The sequence below is a fragment of the Puma concolor genome, chromosome A1 (assembly GCF_028749965.1).
Source record: "Puma concolor isolate L17-30 chromosome A1, mPumCon1.1.hap2, whole genome shotgun sequence".
NCBI classification, from domain to species: Eukaryota; Metazoa; Chordata; class Mammalia; order Carnivora; family Felidae; genus Puma; species Puma concolor.
This window is the reverse complement of record NC_141667.1, coordinates 230,793,206-230,815,397: the sequence shown is the minus strand read 5'-3', so window position 1 is coordinate 230,815,397 and position 22,192 is coordinate 230,793,206. Positions and strand designations below refer to the sequence as shown.

Here is a 22,192-nt window from a genome sequence, read left to right as displayed (position 1 = left end):
GAATCAACAAACTGAGAAACCAATTCAACTGAACTGCCCATACATTCTCCTTCCCAGGATAAGATTTTTTGTTTTTAAATACTTCCAGAGAATGAAAATTCACAATCCAGAGCATATACGTACTCACTGAATTATTGTACTGTTTCAGGAAAGGATATTACCAATAGTAAACATAAAAGTTGTTGCACAATGAAGTCTAAAATGGATCAAACAAATGATGTTACCAGCCCACCTCTAAATTCTTGTCTTAGTGAAAGGTATGGTAAAACTTGTTCTATTAAAATATTTAAATGAAACTTTTTCCCACATATGCTATTTGTTTTCTAGAAATGCACCTAATTTTCATGCTAATATTTTGGCTAAAAGCCTGAAAGAGGAAATTCTACTTTTAAATAATCTCCTTTTAGGTTGAGTTTTTTAATTCAATAATTTTTACATTAGAAACATTTACTTTGTTTTTCTTACTATGTTGAATTCACTGGTTTTTTGTCTATATTCTGTGACATTTTTAAGTTATAAAAATATTGATGAAAAACAATGCCCTTGATATAGCAGCTTAAAATAATTTGTGTGCTTTGAAAGAATATGACTTTATAGATTCACTTTACATAATTGCATAATTTTTAAGTTCAAGATGTACAGTTCCTAGCAGTTGAAATTTGTGAGTGCTTTGTACTACTTTTGTGGACATTTTAAACATAATTTAGTGGTTACTTAATTTTTCATGAGATGTTTACTTTTTAAAAAGTAACAAAATATTACAAAGTAGTGTAATTCTAATAATTGATATGACTCTTTTTTTTCAATAAGATTAATATTTTGTTTCTTCTTGCCATTTCTGTTATCTTTGAATAATTTTTTTTTTTTCCATTTTAGTCCTCTTCTACGAAGTACACATGTAACACCACAAAGAGAAAAGTCGGGTATGATTAAAAATGAGGTTGTTTTTTTTTTTTTTTTTAGCTCTAAAAGACTCAAATTTTAATAAAAATAAAATGTAGTAATTTTCCCCTTGTTTTACCCCCAGTGGTATGTGGAAGCTTGTTTCATACACCGAAGCTTATGAAGGTAAATATTCCGCCTAGTTTATTTTTCTTGTGGAGAAGTGAGAGTTTGACAACAGTGTCCTGCCTGTGCCCTGAGATTTACAAATACGTACCTATGGTCTCATGTAGGCATTCAGTGAGTGATAAGTGAAAGAAATACTCTTAATCATTAGTGCATTTATGTGAAATAAACAAACTGTTTTCTTATTTCCAGGGTCAGACACCAAAATGTATTTCTGAAAGTCTAGGAGCTGAGGTGGATCCCGATATGTCTTGGTCAAGTTCTTTAGCCACACCACCAACCCTTAGTTCTACTGTACTCATAGGTAATACTAGCAAATGTGTATCATGTAAGATGGTAGATAATGTTGATAGAGTGTCATCTCTAAATGCTTCTGACAAAAAGAAAATAGGAAAAGATAATTGGATAGTAATTAGATTATACTATCTTTGAGAAGTGGTTAGTAGTTCAGAATAATTTTATTCTATTTATATTGGGATTACAGGTACATTACATGGTGTTCTAGGAGTAGTATTCTGTAGGAGTCCATCTATATGCAAACCAGGATTTTTTTATTATTCTAGCAAAAGTACATTCCATTTTGATTCTCTCTTTGGCTAGGATTTAACTTTTTTTGTTGCTCAGATGAAATAATAGAGGTAAAAGCATGTTGAAAAGTAAGAAGTATTTGACATATAATATGCTTTTAGAGTGTATTATTATCTAAATAAATGCTAAAGTCTATAAGCTTTATCCTTAAGTCATGACCCCATAGCTCCATCTGATTTTCTTAGTCTTTATGGATAGTATTACCTTAAAGTCGGGGTCATCAAACCACAGTTTCTTAGCACCTTATGAGTGGTACTAAGGAATTGAATGTAGCTTATTCACTATGTTGATTGACCTTTCTAATTACCATACTTGAGTCAATTCGTTTTGTTTCAAATGCATCATTTATTTCAGTAGTGTATGTGTCTTTTGATGTATGACTAGAAAATACTGCAGTTTTCACATTAACCTTAGTGTCTGGTATATAATACAGTATAGATAAATTGAATTTTTTTTTTACAGTCAGAGATGAGGAAGCATCTGCAGCTGTATTTCCTAATGACACTACTGCTGTAAGTAAATATGACAAATTGAGGATGCTGTTGCAGTTGCTTATAATTTTAGAATGCCACGGGGCACCTGGGTGGCTCAGTCGGTTAAGTGTCCGACTTTGGCTCAGGTCGTGATCTCGCAGTTCGTGAGTTCGAGCCCCGCATCGGGATCTGTGCTGACAGCTCAGAGCCTGGAGCCTGTTTCAGATTCTGTGTCTCCCTCTCTCTCTCTGACCCTCCCCCGTTGATGCTCTGTCTCTCTCTGTCTCAAAAATAAACGTTAAAAAAAATTTTAAAAAATAATAATTTTAGAATGCCTTGAAATATTATCTTACATTTTTTCATTCCTTAATTTATGATTTATCTAAGTCTTTGATAAAGTCTTTAAGCCCGATCCTATGTGATTTTCTTCTTTTTTTTTTTAATTTATTTGTTTTTTAATGTACATCCAAGTTAGCATATGGTGCAACAATGATCTAGGAGTAGATTCCTTAATGCCCCTTACCCATTGAGCCCTTCCCCCTCCTACAACCCCTCCAGCAATCCTCTGTTGGTTCTCTATATTTAAGTCTCTTACGTTTTGTCCCCCTCCCAGTTTTTGTATTATTTTTGCTTCCCTTCTCGTATGTTCATCTGTTTTGTGTATTAAAACCCTCATATGAGTGAAAGTCATATGATATTTGTCTTTCTCCAACTGACTAATTTCGCTTAGCATAATACCCTCTAGTTCCATCCACGTCATTGCAAATGGCAAGATTTTATTCTTATGGCCAAGTAATACTCCATTGCATATATATACTCTATATGTGATTTTCTTGACTTCCTATGAAGTAATGATGTCTCTAAGTTGAATATATGCATAGTGAGAATTTTTATACTAGTGACTTTAAAATACAACTTTTGCAGATCTTTAAAAGCTATTTCTGTAACCATGACGAAAGTCTGAAGAAAAATGATAGGTTTATCCCTTCTGGGCCAGACAGTGAAAAAAAAAGTCAAAGAGAAGCTAAAAGTCAAGGTAAGTCCTTCTATTTAATTGAACTACTGTTTTTAACTGACAGCATTAAAGTATTATTACTTCTTTCTTAAAAAGAAAATACACTGCTTTTCCTTCTTAATTAATGAAAGTTCTCTGAGTAGAAGCTAATGTGATTTAAATGAAAATGTTAAATCATGGTAAGATAATACCATTCAATATCCTATAGTGACACCAAAACAAAACCTGTAACTCAAAACTTACAGAGATAAAAATAAGACTAAAAATTAACAAAATGTGAAGGCCTTATTTCTAATTAGTAATTTGGGTTGCACATGTACTCAAAGTTACCTAATCACATCATTGGAATATTGCATTTTTCTTGGTATGTGTATATCTCTGTATAAATGTGTGGGATTGGATAACTCTGTGTGTGTGTGTGTGTGTGTGTGTGTGTGTGTGTGTGTGTGTAAAATCAGATTTTACTCTCAGTTATTATAGGGCCACAAAATTAATTTGGAACATCTGGTTTGATAAATCTTAGAATGTTAAATTGAGAATATATACTAAGATTGCATGAGTTTTAATTGTGTAGAGCTGGTAAAAAAAAAAGGGGGGGGGAATATTAGGATTAGAGTATGAATAGAAGGATTTGGAGACATTGGAATCAGTCTTTACCAGAAGAATGGGGGAAGGGTGGCACCCTCCTTCCCTTCCCCTCCCTAAAAAAGCTAGCACTCAGGATAACCCTTTAAATGCCACATTACATGTTATGTGGTATATGCTATCTCTTTGAGAACAGTTGCAAGAATAGTATAAATTATATGGCTATATTATAAAATGTTATTAATATGCTTCTGTTTTAAATTTTAACAGGATTGGGGAAAATGGTAGGGAATTCATGTGATAAAGTAAATAGCTGCCAAGACCCTTTTGGAAACTCAACACCAAATGTCTTAGAAGATGAAGTATGTGAAGGAGTTGCAGATGTTTCTGAAGAAGATAGTTTTCCATTATGTGTTCCTAAATGTAAAACAAGAAACCTACAAAAAATAAAAACCAGCAAGACTAGGAAAAATATTTTCAATGAAACAACCAATGAATGTGAAGAAGCCAAAAAACAAATGAAAGAAAATAAACATTCTTTTGTATCTGAAATGGAAGCAAATGCCAGTGATCCATTAGATTCGAATGTAACAAATCAGAAGCCCTTTGGGAATGGAAGTGATAAAATCTCCAAGGAAGTTGTACTATCTTCAGCCTCTGAATCGTGTCACCTAACCCTCTCAGGTCTAAATGGAACCCACATGGAGAAATTACCTCTACTGCATATTTCTTCTTCTGACCAAAATAATTCAGAAAAAGACCTCATAACCACAGAGAAAGAATGTACCAACTTTATTATTTTAGAAAATTCTTTACCACAGATTTCAGGTGTACCCAAGTGTACAGAGAAGATATTAAATGAGGAAATAATGGTAAATAAGATAGATGAAGGGCAGTGTCTTGAATCTCATGAAGATTCCATTCTTGCAGTAAAGCAAGCAGTATTTGAAACTTCTCTAATAGCTTCTCCACTTCAGGGTATCAGAAAGTCTATATTCAGGATAAGAGAATCACCTGAAGAGACATTCAGTGCAGTGTTCTCAAACAATATAACTGATCCAAACTTTAAAGAAGAACATGAAGCCTCTGAAAGTGGATTAGAAAAACATTCTATTTGCTCACAGAAAGAGGATTCTTTAAGTACAAGTTCACTTGATAATGGAAGCTGGCCAGCCACTATCAAACATACTTCTGTACCTTTGAAGAATTCAGGTTTAATATCCACTTTGAAAAAGAAAACAAAAAAGTTTATTTATGTTGTAAATGATGAAACATCTTATCAAGGACTAAAAACACAGAAGGACCAGCAATCGGGACTGATGAACTATTCAGCCCAATTTGAAGCAAACGTTTTGGAAGGACCACTGACATTTACAAATGCTGATTCAGGTACGAGTGTGTGTGTGTGTGTGTGTGTGAAAGTGGGAGAGGGAGAGAGAGAGAATGTATAGTTTTGTGGCTGTTGACAAGTTGTCTTATTTGAATATGCGAGTCTTTCTCTAATCTTTTTTAAAATATACACTGCCTGCTTTCCTTCTGTAGTTTCTTTTTTGGTTTTCCTTCTGTAGTTTTTTGGTTTTTTTAAATCACTGTACTTGTATTCAGTATCGGGCAATGTCTACATACATTATTGTTTAGGCCTTTGATTGCCAATGTTCAAAATCATTTTATTCAGACTGGTTGGATCAGTTTATATAGTATATACTGTATACAATCATGCCTCTTGAGACAGAGCATTTGATTCAGAATCATCAAGAACTTGACTACTTAATTCCTGCTTTAATTTTGTTATATGTAAATTTGACAGTTCTGTAAATATGTTGTCTATTTAGATATTCTCTAAATCATGTAAAAAAAATAGAAAAAAGCTAACTTCTAGCTAAGTTTAATGTAAGTCACTTCTAAAATAAAAGTGGTTACTGTTGTTACCTAGTTTTCTTAAATATTTAGAGATTAGTTAGAGTTATTAATATCTGGTGTCAGTATGCACAGTGAGACTCTGTTTTTATTTGAGCAGTGATTCCTTTATCAGTAGCTGAATTGTATGTTAAAAAGGCAATTTTATCCTTTGAGAAGATTTTAGTGGATAGAATAAACTGGAATGTAGAGGAACTGTTTGAGATTTGGGTTAATTTCCAGAGAAGAATGTTTGATACTGTATATGTCAGAATTAAAATCAGTGAAACAGCTAATATATAGTAGTGGCCATTGATTAAATGAGACTAATATTTTTAACTTCCTAATACAGAATTCAGAGGGATGATTTAAAAAAAAAAAAAAAACTCAGAGCAGTTTAATTCATTTGCCTTTATAATTGAGATTAGGACATTTTTCAGGCCCTTCATCTGTAGAGCCTATTTTTAAAAGCTGATTTTTTTTTCAGTATCAAAGACTGAATTAAGTAAAGGAAGTAATTACTTTTCTAATTCTTTTTCTTTGCCTTGTTTTTTTTATCTCCTATTACACCTATTTAGCAATGAAACTTTTTTCCAGTTTTATTTTCCAATAAACTAATTTGAATTTTACTTATGGTGGCTGCTTTCTTGAACTACATACTAATTTTAATTGAATTGATACATGTTAGAAAAGAATACTAAGTTCTATTTGTCTTTAGTTGAAAATATAATAACTTCAAATAGAGACTATTTAGAATTCTTTAAGCCTGACATTCGCTTCTTGCTTTCCATGTAATTCTTATCGTAGATACTACCTTTTTTACTTAGTGGAATATATTTAGTAAACGTGATTGATGGTACTTTAATTTTGTTTTGTCACTTTGTGTCTTTAGGTTTATTGCATTCTTCTGTCAAAAAAACCTGTTTGCAGAATGATTCCAAAGAACCAATTTTGTCCTTAACCAACTCTTTTGGGACACTTCTGAGAAAAGTTTCCAATAATGGAAGCAGTTCTCCTAATAATAAAATAATATCTCAGGATCTTGATTATAAAGAAGCAAAAATTAAGAAGGAAAAACTGCAATCATTTATAAGCACAGAAACGGATTGTCTGTCATCCTTACAGGAAAAACACTGTGAAGGTGATACAAAAAGCCAAAGAGTTGCAGATAGAAAAGAAGAGATCTTGCCTGCAGTAAGCCAACCTTCTGTGCCATATTCAGAAGTGGAAGATAGTGGTATTCACTTTCAGACTCTGAAAAGCTTTTCATCTGACCCGGATAATACCGGCCAGTTAACTCCTCACCCCAGGGATCCTCCGTCAAACCCAGTCGGGCTTTCCAGAGGAAGAGAATCATATGAAGTGTCAGAGACACTAAAATGTAAGAATCATGAAGCTGGTTTTGAATTAACCAAAACCATGGAAAATAATCAAGAAATACATGTTTTAAATGAACATGCTAAAAAAGCTAAGTTGTTGTCAACTGAAAAATATGTAACAGAAGCATTGCCTTCTATGAAGGTACCATTCAACCAAAATGCACGTCTCACAATAATCCAAAAAGACCAAAAAGAAACTACTTTAATTTCAAAAATAACTATCAATCCAAACTCTGAAGAACTTTTCCCAGATGGTGATAATTTTGTCTTTAAAATAACTAAGGAAAGGAATGTTCCTGTTTTAGGAAGTATTAAGGAACTTAAAGATTCAGACCTCTGTTGTGTAAAAGAACCTGTGCTCGAGAACTCTACCATGGTAGTGTATACAGATATGGATGACAAACAAGCAGCCAAAGTGTCAATTACGAAAGGTTTTGATTCATCAAACATAGATGATCTTACAGAAAAGGATAGAAATAGCATAAAGCAGCAACTCAGAATGACTTTAGACCAAGATTCAAAATCAGACATCACCTTTGATTCAGATATGAAATCAAATGGAAATAATGATTACATGGATAATTGGGCAAGACTATCAGATCCAGTTTTAAATCACAATTTTGGAAATGGCTTCAGAACAGCTTCTAATAAAGAGATAAAACTCTCTGAACACAACATTAAGAAAAGCAAAATGCTCTTCAAAGATATTGAAGAACGTTATCCTACTAACTTAGCTTGTATTGAAATTGTAAATACTTCATTAGAAAGTCAAGAGAAACTGAGCAAACCTCATATACTTGATCCACAGTCAATTAATACTGTATCTGGGTGTGTGCAGAGTAGCGCATATGTTTCTGATAGTGAAAATCGTCACACAACTCCTCCAACTTTATCTTTAAAGCGAGATTTTGATTCAAATCATAATTTAACACCTAGCCAAAAGGCAGAAATTACAGAACTTTCTACCATTTTGGAAGAATCAGGAAGTCAGTTTGAATTTACACAGTTTAGAAAACCAAGCCACATGAAACAGAAAAATCCATATGAGATGCCCGAAAAACACCTCACTATCTCGAATACCACTCCTGAGGAACGGAAAGATGGTCATCTCCGTCTCACAATTAATGCCCTATCTATCAGTCAGGGAGATAGCAGCAAGAAATTTGAAGGTATAATTGGAGGTAAGCAGAAGTTTGCTTGCTTGTCAAAAACCAGCTGTAACAAAAGTGCTTCTGGCCATTTAACAGGTAAAAATGAAGTGGAGTTTAGAGGCTTTTACTCTGCTCGTGGCACAAAACTGAACGTTTGTAGTGAAGCACTGCAAAAAGCTAAGAAGCTGTTCAGTGACCTTGAGAATATTAGCGAGGAAACTTCTGTAGAAGTAGGTGTAAGAAGTTTCTCTTCAAGTAAATGTAATGGTTCTGTTTCAGTGTTTAAGAAAGAAAATTGTAACAATGAGAAAAAGTTAAATGAGAAAAATAATAAATACCGCCTAATACTACAAAATAATATTGAAATGACTACTGGCATTTTGGTTGCTGAAGATACTGAAGGTTACAAGAGAAACATAGAAAACAAAGCTAACAAATACACTGATGCCAGCGGAAATACGTATAACTTCAGAGAATCTGATGGCAGTGATTCAAGTAAAAATGATACAGTTTATATTCATAAAGAAGAAAATGGCTTGCCATATATTGATCAGCACGACATAGATCTGAAATTACCCAGCCAGTTTATAAAGGAGGGCAACACTCAAATTAAAGAAGGTTTGTCAGATTTAACCTGTTTGGAAGTTGTAAAAGCTGAAGAAACACTTCACGTTAATACATCAAACAAAGAACATTTAACTGCTAATACAATGGGGCGAATTACAAAAGATTTTGACATATTTGACGTATCCTTTCAGACTGCAAGTGGGAAAAATATAAGAGTCTCTAGAGCATCATTAAATAAAGTTACAAATCTCCTTGATCAAAAATGTACAGAAGAAGAATTGAATAACTTTGCAGATTCCTTAAATTCTGAATTACTTTCTGGCATAGATATCAACAAAGTAGACATTTCACGTCATGAGAAAATGGAAAATACTGAAAGAAAAGACAAAATGAAAGAAAGTGACCTCACTGGTACTGAAAATAAATCACTGACCCTCCAGCAAAGACCAGAATATGAAATCAAAAAGATCAAAGAACCTACCATTTTGGGTTTTCATACAGCTAGTGGGAAAAAAATAGAAATTGCAAAGGAATCTTTGGACAAAGTGAAAAATCTTTTTGATGAGCAAGAGCAAGATAAAGGCGCGATGACTAATTTTAGCCATAGAGGGACAAAGATGTCAAAGGGCAGAGAGGAGTGTAAAGGTGGGCTGCGATTAGCATGCAAAACGATTGAAATAACACCTGCTTCAAAGGAGGAAGAAATGCAGAAGCCTCTAGAGAAAAACCTTGTTTCTAACGAGATCGTGGTGGTACCCAGGCTCTTAAGTGATAATTTATACAAACAAACTGAAAATCTTAAAATACCAAATCGTGCCTCTCTGAAAGTTAAAGTACATGAAAATACAGGAAAAGAAACAGCAAAAAAGCCTACAACTTGTACAAATCAATCCACTTATTCAGCCACTGAAAATTCAGCTTTATCATTTTACACAGGACATGGTAGAAAAATTTCTGTGAGTCAGTCTTCAATACTTGAAGTAAAAAAATGGCTTAGAGAAGGAGAATTGGATGATCAACCAGAAAAAACAGTGTATAATATATCAGGATATCTTTCAAAAAATAAAGTTGATAATTCTGGTATTGAACCAGTGGTGAGGAATGTGGGAGAGAGAGAGAACACCAGTGTTTCTGAAATCATGTTCACTGTAAGAGAAGCAGACACAGATCCACAAAGCATAAACGAAGATATTTGCGTTCAGAAACTTGTGACTAATTTCTCATGCAAAAATGAAAATACAGCCATTAAAGTGACGGTTTCTGATTCAAATAATTTTGATTCAACTCAGAAATTGAATTCTGATTCAAATGATGCTGTGCCTGTATACACTACAGCAAGTAGTGAAAGAGTCTTAGTTGCACACGAGACAAAAGTGACAGAGGGATTTACAGAAAACTGCAGTATGGCAATTAAGCAAACCACCAAGAGTAAACCAGGGAAGATTTTGGCAGGTTATCGTAAGGCGCTGGATGATTCAGAAGATACTATTTGTCCTAATTCTCTGGATGGTGCAGAATGTAGTTTGCCTTCACATAAAGATTTTGCTGAGACTCAAAGTAAGCAAACTCTACAACTTAACCAAAGTATTTCTGGATTCGAGACACGTTCTGAAATACCACCTCGTCAGATTAATTTGCAAACTTCTGATATATGTAAACTTAGTACAGGGAAGCATCCCCAGTCCGTCTCGTATACAAATGCTTGTGGGATTTTTAGCACAGCAAGTGGAAAATGTGTACAAGTATCAGATGCTGCATTACAAAAGGCAAGACAGGTGTTTTCTAAGGTAGAAGACAGTGCCAAGCAGCCCTTTTCCAAAGTATCATTTAAACATAATGAGGATCACTCAGACAAGTTCACAAGAGAAGAAAATACTATGATACATACCCCCCCAAATTTACTATCATCTGCTTTCTCTGGATTCAGTACAGCAAGTGGGCAACAAGTTCCAGTTTCTGAAAGTGCCTTATGCAAAGTTAAGGGAATACTAGAAGAATTTGATGTGATGAGAACTGAGTGTAGTCCTCAGCGTTCATCTACATCTAGACAAGATGTATCGAAAATGCCTCCTCCCTCTTGTGTAGATAACAGAACCCCAGAACACTCTGTAAACTCCAAATTGGAAAAAGCCTACAGTAAAGAATTTAAATTATCAAGTAACTCTAACATTGAAAATGGTTCTTCAGAAAATCACTTTGTGCAAGTTTCTCCATATCCCTCTCAGTTTAAGCAAGACAAACAGTTGATACAAGGAAACAAAGCATCGCTTGTTGAGAACATTCATCTTTTGGAAAAAGAACAGGCTTTACCTAAAAATATAAAAATGGAACTTGGGAAAACTGAAGCTTTTCCTAATCTTCCTGTGAAAACAGATACAGAAATTCATTCTACTGGCTCCAAGGATCCAGGAAACTATTTTGAAACAGAAACAGTAGAGATTGCCAAAGCTTTTATGGAAGATGGTGAGCTGACAGATGCTGACCTGCTAAGTCATGCCAGACACTTTCTTCCTACGTGCCAACACTCTGAGGAGACGCTTGTGTCAAATTCAAGAAGAGGGAAAAGAAGAGGTGTACTTGCCTCAGTTGGTAAGTGTCCATTTTTTCCTGTTAGGTTGCCAGTCACTTAAAAATTAAGTCTTGAGTAATCCTGGTATGCTAACTTACAGCAATTCAGGTAATTACAAGCTGTATTATGTTTTTTTTTTTTTAATGTGGAATTTATTGTCAAATTGGTTTCCATACAACACCCAGTGCTCATCCCACCAGGTGCCCTCTGTATTTTTATAGACCTTGTGGATGGTTTAGCGGAATGTGACTTCACTTTTGCTATCTCTGAGTCTGTACCAAGAAACATGTTTTGAGGTTATTTTGATGTATTTTTAGAGATTATTACTATAGTTACAATTGAGAAGCTACTGTTAAGTTTCTTTGCCTAGAAAATCTGAAATTTCTATCCTTATAACAGCCTGCATAATACAACTTATTAACTGTTTCCATATAAATATGAATATGTATAGAGAGGAAGAACACAGAGGTTCCAACTCTGGCTCCTGTGACCTTAAAAAATTGGTTTCAGTTATAGGTGCTGGTTTGCCTCCTTTTTTTAATCAAGTAGTGTTCTAAAGTCAGTCATTTTTAGCAGGTAACATACTGGTCTTAATGCCATTTGGACTATATTCTAACTTCTCTTTGAAATATGTATGGAACAACTTAGTTCAACTAGGTTAAATGACAAAGAATAATCTTAACTCATTGAATCTGTTGATCAAATACCATCAAAGTAAATGCCAAAACTAACTCCAGCTTTTAAGTGGATGATCTTAAATATTAAATAACTAACTCCTTTGTAAAAACTATGGACTCACAGAATTGAGTTGAATTGAGTTGTCACAGGTCTTGGCCAGTCTCTTCTTACTATAGAGCAAAACACTGAAGCCAGTGTCTTCAACTTGGCACCTTCAGTTACCCTGTGGATACAGAGTTTCTGAATTGCTATCCAGGCCACATTCCATACCAAGTTTATGTTATGGGAAAAGTAGAAAGTTGATGATACTTACCTTAAACTGTTGCTGTGCTCTGGTAAAAATTTTGAAGAACAGATGCTTAAAGAGATTCACAGTTCTTTTATGGAAAATAATGGCTTTATTCATAGGAACCCATTTTGTTCATGTGTACTCCCAAGTGGGTTAACCTGCTTAGGGGAAACAACAACAACAACAACAACAAACTCAGACTTGTAATAAATGTTCTCAGCACCATCACTATTTAATGTTCCCTCACCTCTGTTATATATGAATATACAGCTTAATCAGCTTCTGGTTACTTGCTAAACAAATCACTTCATAATTTAACACTTGATAAAGCTTTGCATGGACATTTTCATCTCCTATTAAATTCTACAAGTTCATTCCCTTTAATAAAGCATCAAAAACTCCGAGTACCCATTATCACCTATTATCTCAGAATGACACGGACATGCGTAATTTGAATTATGGTTTAATGTTACTCTCAGCCTTTGTAGAATTTTTAAATAAGTATTACTAATATTTTAATGTAATTTTGCTAATTTTAAAGTATTTTCTCCTACTCACTCTAATTCAAGGACCTACATAATAAATTCCTTCTCGAGTTTAATGCAGGAAAAAGTTTTACTTGAAAAAATTCTGTTTGTTCTTATTTCCAGTAAACTTATAGTTTCATTTAGTGCTAGTTTATTCCATTAAAAAGTAGCTTATCACTGGTATCTGGTAACATCTTTTTATCCCTAGACCCTATTAGATAGTGGTATTTTAAATGGGAAAGAAAGAAAGAGAAAGAAAGAAAGAAAGAAAGAAAGAAAGAAAGAAAGAAAGAAAGAAAGAAAGAAATTGATATTGAAAAATAAATTGTCTTTCAAAGTAGAATGGTCACTATTTAAATTATAAGTATTATGTATTTTTTGCTTAATAAATTGTAAGAGTCAGGACTTTAGTTTTAAAAAAATGAACTGTATAGGCTTTTGAAAAATAATATTGCTATTATTTGCTTTAAAAACATATATGGAATTTTTTTTTTAGGAGAACCCCCAATCAAAAGAAATTTGTTAAATGAATTTGACAGGATAATGAAAAATCAAGAAAAATCCTTAAAAGCTTCGAAAAGCACTCCAGATGGTAAAATTTGCTTTGTATTCATATCTTTTCCCTCTCTGTAGGTACTACACACAATATTTTTAAGTGAACTTTTCTCAGCTTTTTTGGGTATTTAAATAATTAGAGAAGACTTTGCAGTGTGGTTTGTTAAAATTATGTCTTGCTTTGTTCTGTGAGCATTTCCTTCATAATACCAAGTATGATGTGGAGGTTCTCTATAATGACTTTTTAAATTAAAAAGCTATAAAAATTTAGTAACATCTTAGTATAATAATCTAAGGCTTAGGTTCTGGGAATCCAGGCAAGCTTTTGACCTTCACCATTCCACGAAAATCACTCTCTACTAAGCCATTTGGTGATCTCCGTGTTGGCAAATCCAACAGGCATTCTGTGTGTTCATTTGACTCCATCTTTCAGCCACATTTGACAGTTGGTCACTCTTCTGAGACCACCACATGCAGTCGGTTCTCCTCCTGCATAGCCACTTCTCTGGTTCTTTCTTATTCTTTCCTTCCTCTAAACATAGGAGTGCCCCAGATCTCTGTCCTTAGAGCTCTTCTCTGCTTAAACTTCAGTTTCAGTGACTACCAAAAGTGTTATCTGCAAGCTTAGCCCATCCTGGAACTCCAGACTTACTTGTGCATTTGCCCTTGATACTTTTCTACTTACATTGCTAATAGGCATCTCTAAGTCACTATAGGCAGTGCTAAACTCCTGATTCCATCTCTGTCCCAAACCTGCTCTTTCTGTTCATTCCTTTCTTGCTGCCATTCTGCCAATTGACACATCAAAACCTTGGTGTCCTTCTTTACTCTTTTGTTTCCTCATACTTCACATCCAGCCCATCAACAAGTCCTATATGTTCTACCTTTCAAATATAACAAGAATCTGATCATTTCTTCTCATTCTCCCCCTACCACCTTCATCTAAGCCACAGTCAAAGCTTGTAACTCCTTTCTGTTTCTGCCTCTGCCCCTCCTCCAGGCTGTCTCAGCATAGCAGCCAGAATCATCCTGGTAACAAGAAGGTCAGATCATGCTCCTTGATTGCTTAAAACTCTGCGTGGCTTCTTATCTCATTTAGACTACAATCTGAAATTCTTACCATGGAATACGTTAAAAAAAATAAAATAAAACGTGTAACTATTGCTCGCTATATATTTGGTTCCTGGGTTTGGAAAGGAAGAATTCAAGTAGTGAGGCATAAATGTGTTAGACTGTAGAGGCTTAGTGCTGAAACACATGCAATAAATCCCACAGCAGACCCTTAATGACTGCATAGAATCTTCTTCATTCTTTTTTATGGTTGCATAGTATTTGATCATGTGGTTGTATCAATGTATTCTAGTTTAGTCAGCCAATCCCATACTAATGAACGATTTGAAGATTTGAGAAGTACAAGTTGCATACTGAGAACAATATCTAAAGTTTGGCTTGTAAATCTTCATAAGACTAAATTTTAAATTTGATGCATGGCAGTTAACTAACACATTTGAGTTATGATTAACATCAGCTAACTAAATTTATACTGATTTTCTTGATTTGTTTATGCTGACTTATTTGGTATATAGTCATTATCAGTTTGTGAGTCAAATATTTCAAGTCTATATATCAATTTTTTATGTAAATATTTATAATTATGTGTAATAAATAGGTATAGGAAATAAAATTTCATTCAGATTTTCATTAATACATAATGTGAAATATTTTTCTAGGCATCATAAAAGACAGAAGCTTGTTTATGCATCATATTTCTTTAGAGCCAGTTACCTGTGGACCCTTTAGGTAAGACATGTTCAATTGTTTTTTTTTATTATAATATAGTATAGGAAAAGTATGTTTTTTTAAAATAAATATTTCTAAAGATATTCTTTTATCTCTCCTCCCTTTCAAAGCCCTACTCAAATTACTAAGAGAATTTTTTTAATGTACAAATCCACAAGGACAATGATTGGAGAAAAAACAAATTCTGGAAGCCAAAAAGCATGAAAGACTTAGAACATCATAGAAAGCTAAAACTTGACATTAGAGCAAGTAGAGAAGCTACCCAATTTCCCCCAAAGAAAAAACCCAAGAAAGACTCAAATTGGCAGCAACTTGTACTTCTGACGGTGAGGTAGAAAATAGGAAGATTAGTTGAAAATCTGTTTAAGAAATACCTATATCCCTTCCCCCACTGCAGGCAGCCAGTTATCCCTTTTGTGCCAGAACACCTGGAAGGTTATCGTCTGGAGAAGATGAATTGGAGGGATTCTGAACTGGGAGAGGGGAGGCACAGTAGGCACAGTTGAAGGGAGGGTACTGAAAACAGAGATTAAGTAAAAAATCTGCTTCTCGAGTAGTGAGACTTGCCAGCCTCCTTCCCACATTTGGCTCCCAAATACTGGCAGCCAGGCCTCTAGGCAGAGGACTAGAAGACTTTTTTTCTGGGGAACATGACTAGCCCAATAGAAAAGATTAGAAATACTGACAAATGCAGGTACTCAAATGAAACTGCATAGCCAGAGCACCAGACAGTGATGCCAACGATTAACAAGCCCCTCCAGCACACACCTCACTGTTTGTTTGTTTGTTTGTTTATGTTGAGAGAGAGCTGGGGAGGGGCAGAGAGGAAGAAGGAGAAAGAGCGAGAATCCGATCCCAGGCAGGTTCGGCACTGTCAGCACAGAGCCCAGTGCGAGGCTCAATCCCATGAACTTTGAGATCATGACCTGAGCCGAAATCTAGAGTCAGGTGGCGCTTAATGAGCTGAACCAACCAGGTGCCCCATACCTCACTCTTAGGTAACATCAGAAAATAAAAGATCACTAGCTATTGGCAGAAAGCCTCTGTGATAGTTTCCATAGCGCAAAAACAAACAAAAAAGAAACTTAGAGGAAATAGACCATACATGGAGGTGAATAAAATTTCAAAAAAACTTACTAATATTCCCAGGTGGAGAACAATAGAAGTAATAGAAGATAAAAGTTATGAAAGCTCCAAGAATATAGAACAAAAAGAAAAAGATGAAAAAAGAAAAGATAATTGAAAAAGTCAGTCATATGGGCTAACATCTGAAAATTTGGAGTTTGGGAAAGAAGAAATAAAGGGGAAATGAAGAGAAGTTTTCAAAGAAATAAGATACTTTAGCAGTACTGAAGGATATGAGTTTCTTTGATTAAAAGAGCCCTCTGATCACACGAATAAAAACTGACTCACATTAAGGAACATCCTTTTGAAATTTTAGAATGCTACAGGGAAAGGGAAACCTTAAATTTTCCGGGGGAGGGGGGAGGGCAGAAAAATCAGGTTTCAAACAAAGTTTCAAGAGTCCTAATGGTATAAATCCTCTCATCATTAACAATGGAAGCTAGAAGATTATGGATTCTATAATGTATACTACAGAGCAGTGCCTTGAAAATTCTGAGAGAAAATGATTTCCAGCCTAGAATCCTATCACTGACCAAAATATCAAATAAGTGTGAGGTAGACATTTTTCAGATGCAGAGTACCAAAAGGTTTATCCCCCATGCACTTTTCTCAGGAAGCTCACAGAAGTCACCCATAACCAAGAAGGAGGAAGATGTAAGATTTGAGAAACAAGAACTTAGCATAGGAAAGAGGCAGAGGGAATCACCCAGGTAGACAGTGCTTTGAGGGGAGATCCCAGAAAGATAGCTGTGTCACTAAGCCCAGACTGGCAGCTAGACCATTTGGGGACAGAAGAATAGAGCCCTCAGAGAGTTTGCCTACAAGATAAAATTGAAGCAGAACCTGAAGTCTTAATGCAGTGATAAACTTCTTGGTAAAGATGGTGGATTGAGCACACTGAAATAGTTCCATTGCCTTCCAAAATTTTATCAAAGCCACAGTGAGGGAACTTCCACACACCAAAGATAAGGGAGGACAGGAGAGGAGACCTCATGGCTGTATTTCCAAGGATATGGAAGAAAACGGATTAAAAAGCTAATAGTGGGGAGAGAAAAAAACCAACCATTTTACACTGAAGAAGCCTCAAAAGCTGAGGAATTAGTGTATCTTCACAGTTGGGGGTGAAGAAGGAAGGAGCCAGAACAAGGGTATAGGTTGAAAATACATTGCCTCCTCCACTCCATGAAGCTGGACAGCTACCTGTTGTCCACTCTGACAGAAGACTAGGGCTTAAGTCTCCAGAGAGGGTACACAATTAAATGTTGACAGTCAAATACGTAACTTGGGAAGACAGGGAGATGAGATAGAAAGGCTATTTAGTAAAGCAGAAGTGGTGTTGACAGAGAGCTAAATCTTGATCTTCCAAGTGGCTCTTCAAGAAGAAGCAGTCACAGAAATGTCACTTAGAGATAATGGATGTGAATATCATAGAAGCATCTAAAATTGTAGAAAGTAGTTATAAAACCTTTCCCACCTGGTAAATTATTTAGCCCAAAGCTGTGGTTTAAATTGTTTTTAATATTACCTTTTCATAAATAACTATTTGTGGCATTGTTGAAAAAAATCATTGATCCTCATTTCTGGAGTATATTTTCCAGTAGGCTTCTAATATACGTGTTTTGAAAGTAGAAACCCATGTGACTTGTTTCCATTTCCAAAAGGAGGTTGTAATATTAAAAATAAATGCTTATTTATCTTCATATTACCTTAATTTTCACACATGATAAAATAGTTCTGTGCATTTAGTAAGTATGCATAAGGATCTAATTTACCTAAGTATCTGATTTATATTGTGCAGATAGATATAAAGATAAGTCTACCTCAGATTGCTATCTTGGAGCCAGGTGTGAAAAGAATTACCGTGATAAAAGTACTAAAGTAGGTATAACTGAGTGACGTGACAGCATAGAAAAATTGGCACCTAATTATGGGACAGAAGCTTAGCAAGAACAGTTCTCCAGACAGAATGAAAAGAATGCTTGGGTGAGGAGGGAGCTCCACACTCGGGTAAAAGAAAGAAGTGTGGCTTTCCTCATGGGATTTAGTGGGCTGGGGTGTGGTGGGGGCTGGGAAGAAACAAAAAAGAAATGGGGAGGTTGGGACCTATATATAGGAAGCCTCCTGTGTCATTTCTGACACGTCAAAACTGGGTAGGTGACCATTTGTGGAAGTTTCTAAGAAGAGGAGCAGGATAACCAAATTTCTGTTTTAGAAATAGACCAAAGTGAGACTGCTGCAAGGAGATTAGTAAGGAAAATTTAACACAAGTGCTAGAGCAGAGAGTATAAAGTGAGCGAAAGATTGAGATTCAAGAAGATTTGACCAGGGGCGCCTGGGTGGCTCAGTTGGTTGAGCCCCCAACTCTTGATTTCAGCTTAGGTCGTAGGATTAAGCCCCGCGTCGGGCTCATGCTGAGCATGGAACCTGCTTAAGATTTTCTCTCTCTCTCTGCCCCTTTCCCCCTGCTCACAGACACACACTCTCTAAACAAACAAACAAACATAAAAAAAGGAAAAAAGATTTGGCCAGATAGTGGCTAACTGGGAGTGTCAGAGTATCTCCACTTATATTCAAGTAGACATCTTAGACATGACCTACAAAGCAAATGCCTCATTTTCACAGGACTCTTAATATTTAAAAACAAGGGAGTACAAGATAAATGAAAATAAGTTTTGGAGTAGAAGTTGCATTTATTCTTCTGCACGGGATCTCTCAGTCATCTACTGAGGGAAATCAGTCCAGCAATTGCCCCTCTCCTGCATTGATACCTGTCTTCCTCTCCAGTGGCTTAGTCCCATCAGTGAGGTAATTGCTGTAAATCTCTGTCTTAACAAGAAACACCTTTCTTGATTCCTCTAATCCCACCAGTCTGTTTCTTTAGCCCCTTAAAGCACAACTCATCAGAATGGTCTCCACTCATGTTCTCTACTTATCTCTCCCCCTCCTCTCCTGAACCTACCTTACTCTCTGATCACTCTCTGATCACCAGGCACTACTCCTTATCAAGATTACTGGTTACCCGGCAGTTGTTGAATCTTGTCAACTCTCCGCCCTCCTGTTAACCTAGCATTTGCATAGTTAATCACTCTTCTTCACACTTTCTTCAACTCCTGAGACCACTCTCTTACTTCTCCTTCCCAGTGGCCATTCTTTCTCTTTTGTTCTTCCCTTAAATCACTAAATGTTAAATTCCCTCATGGTTCACTTCCAGATGGCTTCTCTTCTTGACCTTCCTCCTTCATCACTGTCTCATCCACTGTCATGACTTTATATACCCTCTATTTACTGATGGCTCCAAAATTAATATCGTTAGCCCAGATTTCTTCCCTGAAAAACATATGCATTCATCTAGTTACCTCCTTGACATTTTTATTTGGGTGACTAATAGATATCTCAAACTTAACAGCTTCAAAGCTTACCCTAATCTGCTTTCCTATAAAAGTCTAACAACTCTGCTTTCAAAATACACTCACACCAGAGGATAGAGCGTGTCATTTCTTTACTCAAAAACTAGCCCGTGACTTCCCATCTGAGTATAATTGGGAAGCCCTACAAGGGTGTACGGGTTCTCTGTGATCCAGCCTTCTTGCTTTATTTCCAGTCCCACCCACTGACTGTCCCTGCTTACTCTGCTCCAGGTATACTTAGGCATAGCCCGGCATGTGATGTTCACTCTGCCTGCAGCCCTGCAGCACCTCTCCCAAATACCTGCATGGCTTTCTTTCTCTCTTCCTTCAGGGCTCTGTACAAATGTCACCTTATCAATAATGTCTTTCTTACCAGCCTTTTTAGAATATTATTTCTTTTGCTGGACACTCCCTGTCCCCCTTACTGTGCTTTTAATCTTCTCTATAGTATTTAATACCAACTGACATATTTATTTGTATGTTTCCCTCCACTAGAATACAAACTCTATGATTTTGTTTTGTTCCCACTATATCCTCCAGCCAAAACAGTGCCTGGCACACATAGTAGGAACTCATTAAATATTCGATGGTTAGATGACTGAAGAACTAAATGAGTTCCAGGGTAACTTCAATCTCTAGGAGTTCAGGATTGGGTAAAAGGAAGTATGCAGTTTTCAACAAGATAGCAAACATTGGGAAGAACATGTATGCTAGAGAAGGTGATAAATTTAGTCTTGGATGTGTTGAGTTTGAGATGAGTGTGGAACATCAAGGTAGAGATATGTCGTGCTGTATAAAGTTAAAGGTGCAGGAATAACACCTAGGGGGAAAGTCAAGCATGAAGATACAGATTAATATTTTTATTGTTAGATGATAATTTAAGCAAGGAAAATGATTCAATCACCCAGGGAAAATGTCTAGGGAAGAAATCCAACTTTAGAGATGGGAATTTTGTTAAGAGTCAGAAAGAGGAAAACAATAAAGAAACAGACAGTGGTGGTGTGGATATTAGAGGTGAGAATTTTAAGAAGGAAAAAAATCATCTGTCAAAGGTCAAGTAGAGTGAGTTTACTTGTGAAACTGTGTGTGTGTATGTATGTATGTACATATGTATTGTAGGCACTTGGAAGGTCATTAGCAACTTGGTTGAGGACAATTTCTGTAGAAGAGTGGGAGAAATGAGAGTTCAATGAGTAGAAGTTGAATAGATAAAGATAGCTAGTTTAGATTACCTGTTTAGGAAGGTTGGCCATTAAGGTCACAAGGAGTATTAGCTTGAAGAGGAGAGAAGTCTGAGAAAAAAGCATTTCAAGAATGCACAAGTCTTTCTGGCTAAATGAAAGGAGCACTAAAAAAAAAAAAAAAAAAAACAAAAACAGTATAAACAAGTGGTAGAAAGAGACAGGAAGGAAGTAGAATAATACGTGAAAGAGTGGAGCTCCTGAGGAGACTGAGTTATTAGATGGGGTCAAGAGTACAGGTGAAGGTGCTAGGCCTGACAGGGGGATGGACAGATATTTCTCTGGTAAAGGAGGTAATAAGGAGTACAGGGCTAGAATTGGAGGAGACAGAAAATCCATGTTTGACAGGCTTTTCTGTTATGTGAAGTAAGTGGTAAACTCAAAGGCTGGAAGTCAGTGTGTGAAAAAATAGTTACAGACTTGAAAAGTGTGGTATGGTTTTGGATGGCAACCATGATGAAATGCAAAACAGTTGCCAGAATAAGATTGCCATATGGCAGTTGAGGTTTACAAAAAAATACGTATATATATGTATATATTCTAAAATCTTTCCATGTGTGTACATTTATTGGCAAATAATCAAATACTTTTTCCTCATTGTAGCACAACTAAGAAACGGCAAGAAATACAGAATCCAAATTTCACTGCGCCTGGTCAAAAATTTTTGTCTAAATCTCATTTTTATGAACACCTGGCTTTAGAAAAATCTTCAAGCAATGTATCCATTTCAGGGCAGCCATTTTGTACAGTTCCGGCCGCAAGAAATGAAAAAAGGGGACATTCGATTACTCCAAGCAAACCAGTGAAAGTCTTTGTCCCACCTTTTAAAACTAAATCACATTTTCACCAAGATGAACAGCACATTAGCAAGAATACTCATGTGGAAGAAAACAAACAAAAACCAAAAAACATAGATGAACATAGTTCTGGTGATGGTAAAAATAATATTAATAACAGTGAAATTCATCAGCTTAACAAAAATAACTCTAGTCAAGCAGCAACTATGGTATTCACGAAGTGCGAAAAAGAACCTTTAGGTATTGTATGAAAATTTGTGTTGACATATTTTTGCCTTCCAGTTAGATGTTTCTCAGATTTTAATAATGCCTGGAGAATCTGACCCCTTTTCTGGTGATTATAATAATTTCAGGACCTTTTTAATGCTTTAGATTCTTCCTAAGTCCACTTGTGGGCTTTCTTACTAAAAAAGCAATTAGACACATGATCTAAGACTGCTAATAGTGGAATACATATATTTAACAGGCTTTAAGTTTCTTCC

At 35.5% G+C, this 22,192-nt stretch overlaps 1 protein-coding gene across 1 annotated transcript in view; it reads left to right on the top strand.

The window, feature by feature from the left end:
* Window positions 1-22,192, top strand: part of BRCA2 (BRCA2 DNA repair associated) — a 60,784-nt gene that overhangs the window by 8,890 nt on the left and 29,702 nt on the right. Inside the window, exons 4-14 of the mRNA XM_086713988.1 lie at window positions 149-257; window positions 877-923; window positions 1,028-1,068; window positions 1,261-1,372; window positions 2,119-2,168; window positions 3,054-3,165; window positions 4,000-5,118; window positions 6,518-11,311; window positions 13,282-13,377; window positions 15,071-15,140; window positions 21,517-21,950. Of these exons, the coding sequence (XP_086570114.1) occupies window positions 149-257; window positions 877-923; window positions 1,028-1,068; window positions 1,261-1,372; window positions 2,119-2,168; window positions 3,054-3,165; window positions 4,000-5,118; window positions 6,518-11,311; window positions 13,282-13,377; window positions 15,071-15,140; window positions 21,517-21,950 (6,984 nt within the window). The remainder of the gene's footprint in view (window positions 1-148; window positions 258-876; window positions 924-1,027; window positions 1,069-1,260; window positions 1,373-2,118; window positions 2,169-3,053; window positions 3,166-3,999; window positions 5,119-6,517; window positions 11,312-13,281; window positions 13,378-15,070; window positions 15,141-21,516; window positions 21,951-22,192) is intronic.